The 12277-nt window shown below is 42.8% G+C and overlaps 1 protein-coding gene across 2 annotated transcripts in view; it reads right to left on the bottom strand.

Annotated features, from left to right (window-relative positions):
* Window positions 1-9072, bottom strand: part of grm1a (glutamate receptor, metabotropic 1a) — a 31723-nt gene extending 22651 nt beyond the window's left edge. For both annotated transcript variants that reach the window (XM_030110932.1, XM_030110933.1), the window contains exons 1-3: window positions 8980-9072; window positions 7301-8132; window positions 4073-4322 (exon numbers count right to left, since the gene is read on the bottom strand). In XM_030110932.1, the coding sequence (XP_029966792.1) occupies window positions 4073-4322; window positions 7301-8030 (980 nt within the window). In that variant the 5' untranslated portion in view covers window positions 8031-8132; window positions 8980-9072. The remainder of the gene's footprint in view (window positions 1-4072; window positions 4323-7300; window positions 8133-8979) is intronic.
* Window positions 9073-12277: the final 3205 nt, after the last annotated feature.

Raw genomic sequence — 12277 nt, forward strand, 5'->3', positions numbered from 1 at the left:
AGGAAAATCAATCTGATTTAAGATGGATAAATAAAGATGTTACCTTGTATTGTGAAAGCATGTTGCAGCAGGAAAGATCCCTCTTATTTTAATCATGTTATGATATTATACTTCATGACAACATTTCATTTCTAAAGACTGATTTTGCAACACTAACTTGGGAAGTAATGAATGCTTCATTCCACCAAAGGCTCGGAAACAATGAGTAACCTATCCTGAAATAAAGTACGGATTATTAAAATAGATATGATGAGATAATCACAGCTTCGCAGTGTGATGAGTGGCAGTCAGACGGAAGATTAAAATAGGACGTCACATGTTGGTGCCGATCAGACTGTGGTGGTGACACTAACATCGTTATTTAATTGCTGGAGGTTATTTGCATGTTTTGAAATTCAACAATGATTCAACTGTGCATTGGTTAAAGCAATGAAACGTACAAAAGTGAAGTACACATGTCGATCACTTGCCTTTAATTATAATTCATCATGCTCACGGACACCCCGGTAATAAATGTCCTGGAAACACCACTGGAAGCTGGCAAGTGAAGCGGATATCCAAGTCTCTCAGCTTGCTAATACTTGACCCTCAAGTGTAATTTTTGGTATCAGATTTCTGGTGTTTCACAGCTTCACACTTTGCATCTGCCTGCATGGTGTTGTTTTGCACACACACAGTGTAATGCCAAAATGAAGTGATACTTTGGAAATCCACACTGTAAACACAGTGCTGAGATATTAGTACCACCAGGGATTTAGGTAACAATACAGGTGAATTGAATCTGGTGCTCGATTGTGTGAAATACTTTGAGAACTCGATGCAACCTCAATAAAGTGCAAAAATGCAAGATCTGATCAATCAATTTCAATGAGCATGCACTTAAGCATGCTTCATACAGGACTTCCGTAAATTAGACCCGATGTGTGCGCAAATCGACACCATGCAGGCGGACGCTACGATACCTGCTGCAACTGCTCTGATAATGAAGCCAGATAGGGCGAATGCATGCTGTAAAACTGCAAACCGGAAAAATGTTAAATGGTTTACAGCGGCGCTGCAGAGAGGTGATAATTCTTTGAGCTTATCTTTGCAGGTGACCCATTTTCACAAACACTGCTTGCGCTGAAATATTGATGACGCATTAAAATAGTCAAAAACACTTTAACTGTATCTCTGTGCTATAATTACAAGCGGCCACGCAGCTATACCAATTTATTGATCTCTTGATAAGTTTTTACTGTATTTGCATTTTACCTCTTTAAGTCTGTGAGAACAGGAGCAAAGTGACACAAGTGCACACTTTGTGAAAAAAACAAAAAAAAAGGCTTCGTCAGAGGTAAATGCATAAATTAGAAAAACAAGCTCCCTCTCGATGAGCCAATGCCTGTCTGTCAGCTTCATTCAGACACACACATGGCTTGGCATCTGTGATGGCCCAGACTTTCTCTGTCACTTTCACACAACCTCTCCCTGTCTTCCTCCCTCCCTCCCCCTCCTTCTCGCTCCTCCTTTGCTACCTCTCTCTCTCTCTCTGGCTCTCTTTTCCTGTGACCCAGAAGTATTTCTGCTGCCCAGGGAGACTTCCATAAAAGCTAAAAAAAGATACATTTTCCCATCTTCTATGTAGGAAAGAAAGAAGCAAGAAATGGGAAGGAGTACGGCCAATCGCAGAGCGTCATTATGACAGACAATTTAAAAGGCGTCTGAAAAGACACAGTGACATCCAGCGCAAAAACCCAAAAGTGTATAACACATCGAACACAAACAGAGGCTCGTTACCATCTCTAACAATAGCAGTAATCAACAAACGACAAGTTTTTTCCCCATTATAATGACAAGAAATATTACAAACGGCAGTATTTCTGGTAGTTCGCGCATTTTTAAGTCCAAAGCAGCGACAGGTTCAGTTCCAGTGCCTGTCTCCACTTGTTACTGTCTCCTTTTTCATCTTTCAGCTGTTCCCTTCAGGGGGCCCTACAGAGGATCATCTGCCTCCTTCTCACCCTGCTCCCTCCTTTACTCTCACACTAACCATCTCCATGTCCTTCTACGCTACATCTCCTCTGAGGTCTTCCTCTTCTCCTCTGGCCTCCTCTAACTTCAATCTGTCCTGACATTAAAAAAAAACTGCAATCGGGCTTCCCTTAAAAAGAGACATCAAAAGATCAAGGCAATAAATGGGAACAGTGTTTCTAAGCTGTTAAAGCATTTCAACTTTAACAAGCAGCTAAAATGCCGTCTCTTTTGTGTTTGTGGTGTTTGCATATTTTCCTCATTCATGTGTGGGTTTTCTTCAGAGACTCCAGTTTCCACTTCAGGTAAACTATTTTCTCAAACCTGGCCATTACTGGGAGAGTGTGTGTGTGTGTGTGTGTGGTTGTCTGTGTTTCTGTGTTTGCCCTGTGATGGACTGGAGGACTGTCCAGGGTGTTCCCTGTGTTTTGCTCTGTCAGCTGAGATTGAATATTATTATTTAATATCAACTTATTCCAAACAAATCAAAATCTATTGATCTTTTTTATCATGTACACCAGTGTGAAACACAGTACGTGTTTAGAGCTCCACTGCAGTTTGCCTTCTCAAAGATGTTTTGATGGTTCTTCTCATTGTTTTCACACTTCATTCCAAGATCTTCTTGTATTCTTACAAAAGCAAAATTCACGAGTGTCAATCAGGAAAAAATGATCTGAATATCTCTCAACTATTCCATTCACAAATCTTTTAAAAGCACAATAAAAGAGGATGTAATCTTTTAAAATGTAGCTCACAGTCCTACAGGCTCTTGTTGGAAGTGAATAAACAGTCCCAGTGGAGGATACTGGACTGTCTTCTGTCTGCGTCCGAGCAGCGTTCAGAGCATCTCTGACAATCGGAGCTCGGCTCAGCTGGAAGCTTCGCTCTTCTTGGCCGTCTTGTTAATGTTCTTCTCATGTAACACGGAGCCGGCGACAAAACCTGCCTCCTTCTCCGAAAAGTTGCAGGAACGAACAGAAGAGCGGCGCCGACTACGCTCTGACTTTTATTGACAACTGTGAATGCTCGTCGTGGACGATTTCGCGGTGTAATACGACACCCTGGAAGAGTGTGAGACGACTCTGCTTGCCCTTTTCTAATGACTAAGATTACCTCTACAGTCGCTGCCACTCAGCGCTGACTAACAGACAGAAAAGGCGAAAAAGAGGAGAATTAGAGAAGGAAAAGACGGGGTGAAAATCCAAGGAGGTAGAATTACAAAACTAAGAAGTTTTTAATATTCTGGGTGGGTTGAGCATGATAAAAACAAAACGTGCGTGCTCATATTTGATCTCCTCATGAGAGATGACTGACACTGCCGTTTAAAAACGACATGGTACATACAAAGGAGAACTAACTGGAGGCATTGTTTCGCTCAATAATTCATGACTGCAATGGCAGGACCAATTATTCATTGCCGGGTAACATTTCTATTCAGTGCTGTTGGTATGTGGTCTAAGTCCTCTTGGTTGCCTTGGTAATATACACATCAGCCTCTCCGGTCATAAGCAACTCATTGCAATTCAAACAGACACATATTTAACAATAATAATAATAACAGGAACTCGCAGCAGTGGTGGTCAGTATTTAAGCCTGACAGCTATCAATCATTGTGGATTCACAAGAAACAAAGCACAGCTGAGCACAGGTCATAGTTCATCTGCATTCAGAAAGCAAGGCGGTGCCTAAACTACCAGAAGAGTAAAGCTAAACTTCTGGTGATGTGATGCCATCTGTTAAAACCAGAGAGAAGCCGAGCTGCAGCGTTCTGGACGAGGAGATGGGAGAGAGAAGAGAGGCACAGTAGTCTAATTTCGTTTCACCAGGAGGGATTGAGTAAACATTTGTATGATTCTGAGGACTGATTGAATCTGGATCAAGAGGGACTCGTTTAATCAAAAGTTTTAGCAGGTTTTGGACTCTATTCAGTATTTTGAGAATATTTTTTTACTATGTTTGTCACATCGAACATTTTGGGTAAAATCTTTGAGAGCAGTTCTGCTTCTCAGGCCAAACCGTGTGAAGTGGAAGGTGCACCTGTGGAAACAGTCGTTCATACCTGCCGACGAGGAGGAACTCCCCGTGCACCTCCAGTCGCCTCATGGCCATCAGCAGACCTCGGACAGTCATGCCCTCGCAGAAACACACCACGACTCGAGCTTTAGGTAGACGCTCCCGTAACTTCCTCAAAAGGCGGTCGAAGTGTTTCTCCCCTGCGTTGCTGTAGATCTTGTCTGAGTGGGCGATGCACAAGCCCTCTTGAGAGGCCAGCTCCTTGAAAGCCTCCATGCCGCTTTCCCCGTAGTTTCCTGGAGATCATGCACAGTGAGAATTTCAACATGAAAACGAGTTGTTGTTACCGGGTTAAACGTTGAAATATTCAACAGTTACTGTCAGTGTTTGGTAATCCCACTTCTTAAATTTGCCTTTGTTAATAAACCTCATACCATGTCAGCAGCATTTTCACCAATAACGAGCTAAAAAAACACAAAGGATTATTTTCTGACTGGCACACTCCGTGTCTTAGTGATGAAACATTACATGCCTTGTTACTTTCAACAACATTTCAACATTATTAAATAGCATGATAATTGGTTTCAGGCAGTACATCTCTAATTATTTCACTCATGGACAATCGATGCTATGCTCAAAGCGAGCCCTCCCTGTAGCTGTTCCAGTCCCGACTGAACCGGAGCTCTGATCCACTGATAATAAGTGTTACGGAGTGTACTGCCTACTGATTGCAATCAAAGCCAAAAGGGGGTGAAGACGGCTATCCTTGTTTAACCGCACGCTGTCCCAATCAAAAGCCCTGCAAAGCCGTTTGAGTGTAAATCTTCTATTTCCATGCGGACCGCGGGGTTGGACTAATGTGTCACGGTCTGGATTGTTGATCAAGCCTGCAGCTCTTTAGCATGAGAGCTGGATTACACACACAATCCACTCTCTTGTGCCTGCTGGTACATGTGTGTTTTAATGCGCATGCGGTCGGAACAGAATAAAACCCTCTTTCTATTAAAACCAGAGATCATTTGTCTGGTATCGGCCCTGATGTGAGGTCAGATTCCTGAAGGACTCGATTCTTCCCACCTCATGCGGCTGAAAAAGAGAAAAAGGCTGTATTTGTTTTTCAGATTGTTTTATCAAGAAACAAATAGACAGCAGCTGAAATAAGCATCACAGTAATGCATTTACTGTGACACACAATAGACCCGGGTGTTGGTTTTCCAATAGGTCCTTTGATGATATTTTCAACTGCTTCATTTTACTCTCTTGTGGGTAAATGGAAATAATGATATCCAATTATTTTGCTTTTTCCATCTGGGCTATGAGACAGGTGGGTGGTGGTACATTAGCTGACAGCCCCATTTGACAGTGACCACCACAAACCCACTCTGAGCAATTCTCACCAAACAGATGATAATCAGAACAGGTAATTTATGCAATTTCACAATCCGAGCTGTTGCCACGGGCAACAAGCTGCATTTATAAGTTGTCTGAGGCGGTGGAGAGTGGAGACTCATGAGCTCAAGCTAGTCGTGATCACATTTCCAAACATGACTATAGATAGAACAAAACAAACAAAGGAATTTACATATGACTCCTCAAAGGTCAGAATGAGGTCTGCATAGAGCTGTAAACTCTAAACTTCTGTGCTGTTGTTTTTGTTTCTGACTCAATGAGGGGATGTATTCACAGAACAGCAGCATGCACAGGACAAATAATGCAACAATAAGAATAAATCCGAGGAGTTCATACACAGCTTATATTGAACTTCATATTACTTTTATCACTCACACTTGAACCTGAATGTTCTTGGTCAGTTTCTTGTGGTCTTCTCTCCCAGAGGACCTTCCTGTAGGTGGATGCTGAAGGTCAGACAGCTGACGCCACCTAGTTACACCTCCAGGTATTACACCTCCCTAACTCCCACTCCTCATCTATCTGATAACCACCTGTGTCACAGCCCATCTCCAACACCTGACTATAATAGGACTTTCCATAGATGTTTTACACTCCCAGTGAGTCCGCAGCCCCTCGGGGGGGGGGGGATCCTGGGTAATGTAGCCTGTCAGTCATAATTTGGGTGCACATCACTGGCTGTGTTTCGACAAGATTTTAATGAAAAGCCGAGGATATAATTGACTTCACGTTAATTACTTTGTCTTCCCAACCTGTCTCTTCTTTTTACCTCCCGCCTCACCCATTTGCTGTTCCATAAAACCGAGATTTCTAATGTCAAAATTCAGCTGTGTCTTGTCTCTTTTTATCTCCTTGATTTTAAAACTTGCTAAGGTCACTTTGATAACAGCAAATACACTTTAATTCCACATACAAAAGCACAGTATAACGAGTCGATATGAAGGGAAGGCAACTAGAAAATCCACACCGACAGGCTCCTTCACTGAGAACAGCTGTGATATTTCATGAGATACAAAACTGCCATAAATTCTGCCTTGACAAAAATGTAAAATATTGCTTTAGCTCAGCGTTAAACTCGGTCAAACTGAACTGGACAGAATCAAACAGTATTTATAGTACTTTGGCCAATACCTCATAACGGAATAATGGAGTATTTAAAACAGTTTTCATTCCATAACTATCATAACAACCAACAAACAAGAAAAAGTTAAAGATTTGCCCATCTAATGAAGTGACTGATGAATGTATTTCTCAACACAGCAAATGGAAATCAAACACAACGGCAGACACTCATTTCAGAAGCCACTGTCTTAATTTGGGACCTTCACAGTACTTAAATGAAAAAAGTAAACATTAATTTGATTGAGACCATTTTGTGAAGAACAATGCCTGAAGCATGCAAGGAGCTGCAGTAGCCCTCCCAGCCTATATGTGCCAATAGAAAGCATGCCTTTACTGTACTGAACACCACCTTAAAATATAGTTACACTTGAATCAATTCTTGTAAAGATAAACTTGAATATTCACAGGTGGAGACACTATACCCAGGTGTGAAGGAGGGAAATATTGTCCTCATGCAACAAACATGATCAATCAAAGATCAATACAAGTACTTCGGTGGGTCAATGTGAAACAATACGCCATACACTTACAGACATATTGAATTCTACACCCCTTCAAGTCTTGCATGCAGGCAGCAGTGATCCTGATGACCTGATAGGCATCACAGGCCTTGTGAAACTTTCAATGAAAGACATTTTGAATAAAACTAATTATCTAAACTGAGTCTCTTCTTCTAACAGAACAATAAACTTTACACATTGACTGAACGTGACTGCAAAGACGTGGAGTGTGTGGCTCTCACCCTCTGTGTGCACTGCAGAAACATACGTCCAGTTGTACCGCTTGACGATGTCCAGCATGGCCCTGGCCTGGAGCGTGTCTGAGGGAACGACCCTCAGGAAGTACTTGAACAAGGTCTTGTCACTCAGGTCGATGCTGGTGGCCGAGTACGCAATCTGCGGGATGTTGAAGAGCTGCAGCAAGTTCTGCACCTGGATGGCCACAGAGCTGGATCCTGGTCCGATCACTCCTGCGATGGGCTTCTTGGAGGGGGGCGGCTGGTTGGACGGGGTTCCGTCGATACACCACTTGGACCCGTCTTTATCATCCCGGATGGAGATGAGGGAGTCCCGGATGAACTCGATGCTCTGCTCCAGGGCAACGGAGGAGTGCCAGCAGGAGTCCCGGATCTCACAGCCCAGGCTGATGTTGGGCAGCAGGTCGGGGTCTGCGTTGATCCGGTCCAGCGTGTGGAACATGGCCTCCACCCTCTGGATGCCGTACTGCTCGCGGACGTCCCCGCATTTCCTCTCGGCCACTTTCTCCGCGGACGGCTGGTGGTGGACGGAGAAGAGCGCGCCGATGATCACGTCTCCGTCCATGCGGGCCACGGACCGGGCCGCGGCGCGCGGGACCACCGAGCGCTCCGAAATACTGCTGCTGTGGCAGAGCACGAGGACGCGGAAGAGACATGTGGGGAGACACAGGAGAGCGAGGAGACCCATCTTTACGCGTGCCATGTTGTGCCACATCGCGTGAGCACTGGCATATCATCTGCTGCCGGCTGACGCTACCTCCGCGTTTATCTCAGCCATGATGTGCGAGCGCGACACCTGGGACGCATCCACGCGCACCTGCGAAGGAACAAGACAGACTGCTGTGACATGTAGGCGAGCGAGCACGAGGCCAGATGTGCCAAACGCTCATGCATAAAGAGTTTGACTGAGCGCGCTCCCTCCTCACGCCCAGTTTCACATTCCTGCAGCTGCTTCTCTTGTCAAACACCATCGAGGTGCTTTCGAGCAAGGCAGTCAAGCCATACTCACACACAGTCAATACACAATATTGGCTGAGTGGATCTGATCAATGCATTGACTTCGGGATGTATCAGAAATGTAATGATGGTGATCGTGTCGCTACAGATTTACTACAATAAAAGACAGTTGCAGGTGTCGCTGGCTGCCCATTGAGAAAATCAGGCGGAAACCAGATTTCAGCACCGCGGACAGCTCTTTTTCCAAACACACTACAAGAACGCCTCTGGGACTGGTGCCTGGACCCGTCCTCTTCTCACACACCTCACCGGCGAGGACTTGACCCAGCGACTGTCCCATGCACACCGAAACACGAAAACCCTCCTCCAGTTGACAGTCATCGGAATTAAACACGGAGGAGACGAGACATTCACGACTGTTATTGTTCCAAATGTATTGTTCTCACATCTGTCGTGCTGCCCAAGATGCCACTCGCGAAGCGGCTCACAAAAATGTAATAATAATAATAATAATAATAATAATAACAATAACAATAATAATAACAATAATAATAATAATAATAATGATGATGATGATGATGATGATAATGCACGAGCCTTTACGCACGAATTTTTTGTTATTTTCAACTTAAATCTCCTCGTTTTGGTGATCGTCCTGTAATCAAAATACTCATTACAAGGTGTTGGGTTTTTTTTTTCAAACTTACCTGAATCCTCGAGACATGTCGCGTGCCTTCATCCGTCTTCAGCAGCGCGTGGTCTTCAGCAGTATTACTTGAGTTTCTCTCTCTCTCTCTCTCTCTCTCTCTCTCTCTCTCTCTCTCTCTCTCTCTGTCTCTCACACACTCACTCTCTCACTCTCATTCTGTCAAATAAAAAGGAAAAATCACATATTCCCTCTCCCCCGTCTTTAAATCCGTAAATTTGCATTTCCGGCGCAACACCTGTGATTTTTTAATCTGATGCCATATATTCATATATTACAACCTGAACACGACATCATATTTCAGCTTGCTCGCCAAATATGCCAGCGCATATTGCAAGTCGAAGCTGTCTTGGTGTGTGCATGAAGCGTGCACCATTATTTCGAGTAACTTGAAACGGTACCATTCATTTGTAAGTTTGGACATGGGTAGAAAACCTGCGGCTGAGCATGGCATATGTCATGAAACACCATTTGAGCTGAGGGGAGTTTAGGGTGTTGTTGGAGCAAAGAGCGTTAAAGCAGAAAGAAACACGCATCACATATCTTTGTGAAGCATCTGGCTTCAGATGAAGAACGGTGGATGTTTTCAGCACCATGGAGAGCGGTTTGTCGAGTTAAATGCGCCCTCTGCGGTTGGCGTCAGTGTTGTTTTTTTTCTGTCACCAGTTTAATCACCAATGTTATTGATTTATCCATAGCTGCACCTTGGGGCTATTTAAAACCACCAAATGCCCTCAGATGCATATTTTTTTGGGGATTGTAAGATTAAACCACTTGGTACCAGCAGATAACCCAGACATGAACAGACTGGTACCCAATCCTGGACTGAATATCAGATAAATTTAACAAATCACATTTGAACAACATTCTTACCAAACCCATTTTTATATGCTCCTGTCCAACAATATAAGGTCCATCAATCCAGTTTTCTTTAATGATTTATCTAATCCAGAAACACAGCTCCAACCCTGGGCAAGTTGTCCGGCCACTACAGAAGCCACACACACTGATGTTCACACTTCGGTGCAATTTATGTTTACAACGACCCTCAAGTGCCTGTTTTTGGACTATAGGAGGAAATCAAAGAACCTGGGGAGAACCCATCCTCACACTTGGATAAGATAAGAGAGAAGAGGCAAGAAAGGCTGAACTAAACTTGAAATGAGGACTTCCTCACTGTTTAAGAGAGTTAACCACTGATAATTGAGGTCCATTCTGATTATGAATGATACAAACCACCATAAAAATGTGTTATTTGGATACAGTCAAGCCATGATTAATCTCCATCTATCTTCTTTACTGCTGTATCCTGTCCCAATTCCAGATAACTGAGGACACAGGACTAACACACTACCACTCACATTAGAAACTAGGGTCATAAATTAACCTTGCATGCATGTTCTTGGACTTTGTGACAAAAACAGATTGTGCAGAGGAACCCAAGATGCACAAAGAACATGCAAACTCCACACAGAAAGGCCATGCCATATGTGAACCCATGACATGCTTGCTGTGAGGTGAGGGTTCCAACCACTTAACCAAAATTAATGAAACATTTAGGAGAACAGTTATGAAATTGTACAAGTTTAATATATTATATATTTAATAACTGTCATGAACACAAACAAAAATGTAAATTGTTTAAAGCAACATAGGCAATCTTGTCAAATGTTTAGCCAAATGTTTACAACAGAGATGCCAAATAAAAGACACCCAAAGCCTGCACAGTAGAGGCAGGTGACTTGAAAACTGCAAAAGAAGAGAGCATACATTTGAATAATCATAGACTTTTTAAAGATTATCTTGTACTTTATTGCACTAAGGTGAAGGTGAAAATGTGCTTCCTCTGAAGTAGAAATGTTACACTCATGGTTTCTGTGTTTACTGGACGGTGTCTCTGAAGCAGCTCGATGAGCAGAGCTGGGGTCTCCTCCCAGGGGGCTTGTACTTTACATGGTAGGGTCCTGTCGTGACTCACGCCAGGCGGTATAAATCACAAATAAACTTCTTAAAGGAGTCAGCCTGACACTGCCGTGGCTGGTGCCTGGGGCAGCAGGAGCGAGCGTCTGATACTGAACCTGAATAAATGTGACATGTTGGAAAAGGAGAGACTACTCTGAGGCCTCAGCCTCACTTTAGGGCGGAGGGCTATTTGGGGACCGTCTGCGTGGATTGACCGCAAGGTTCAATGACTAAACCAGACGATGATGATGCATTATCGGTAAGGAGAAACCAGTAAGTCTATTAATGGAATAAACCCTCTCAGGCATTTTCCATTATGTTCTTCTTCTTCTGAGACTTTGTTGTGTTTCATACTTTTCCATTGATGATTAAAAAAACAAAAAACAAACTTGCACTTCAACAATGCCAAAAATCAGGACACAATCAGTACTTGCTTTATCTGAAACAACATATTAAGCAACCCAGAAAATTACAGACATAATTTAAGCTGAAAACGAAATTTTTAAAAACTGAGGATCCAGCTGTTTCATGACAAAATCCATGTGATGATCACTGATTCGTTCATCTGATGTTTACATCGTTATCATATTAAAATCCATTGTAAAAAGCTATGAAAGCATTGTGTTGTCATGCAAGAATTAACTACACAACTGCAATCCATTTTGGTTATAGAATCCAATCTGTACACTATGATACCGTTTATACATTTACATTTCAGCAAAGAAATTTAAATTATTATGTGAGAAATATGTTTCGAAATGTTGTCTGCTTATCCCTTCAAAAAAAGAGAGAAAGAAACACATTTTTTCCTCTTGCATGATGTAAATGCTAATGGATCAGATGCACGGGCTGGTTTCAACACCTCCTGACAGGGGTATGTGCAGTACTGCCGCTGATGTGTCCATGAGTCAGCTCCTCCGGCTCCAGCGGGTCTGTTTGGGAGGTGACCGTGACCTCTAAACGTGGCATCTGCCTCCGGTAACCGCATGAATGAAAACAGGGTCCAACGATGACCATCTGCTGGGAGACAAACATGGTACAACTCTGACCTCTGCTGGTAATTATGTGTTACTGCAACCCATTCTCGTCTTTCAAATAATACATTCTCTTTCAAATCGGATGAATTTATTTATTTTTTCAATGTTTTCATTCATTATTGTTTTCACTTTTTCTTTGCTTTATGAAATTATAAGGTATACAATAAAACATGGAATTTCTTGCTGGATGAAATACGTTAAGAATACAAATAATGAAGAGCTACATGCAGGAAAAATAGAACACTTTGAATTAAGTATGGGAAAATTTACATTTCGAAGTCCAGGATGTGTATTTTGTGT

The sequence above is a fragment of the Salarias fasciatus genome, chromosome 15 (assembly GCF_902148845.1).
Source record: "Salarias fasciatus chromosome 15, fSalaFa1.1, whole genome shotgun sequence".
In the NCBI taxonomy this organism is placed as follows: Eukaryota; Metazoa; Chordata; class Actinopteri; order Blenniiformes; family Blenniidae; genus Salarias; species Salarias fasciatus.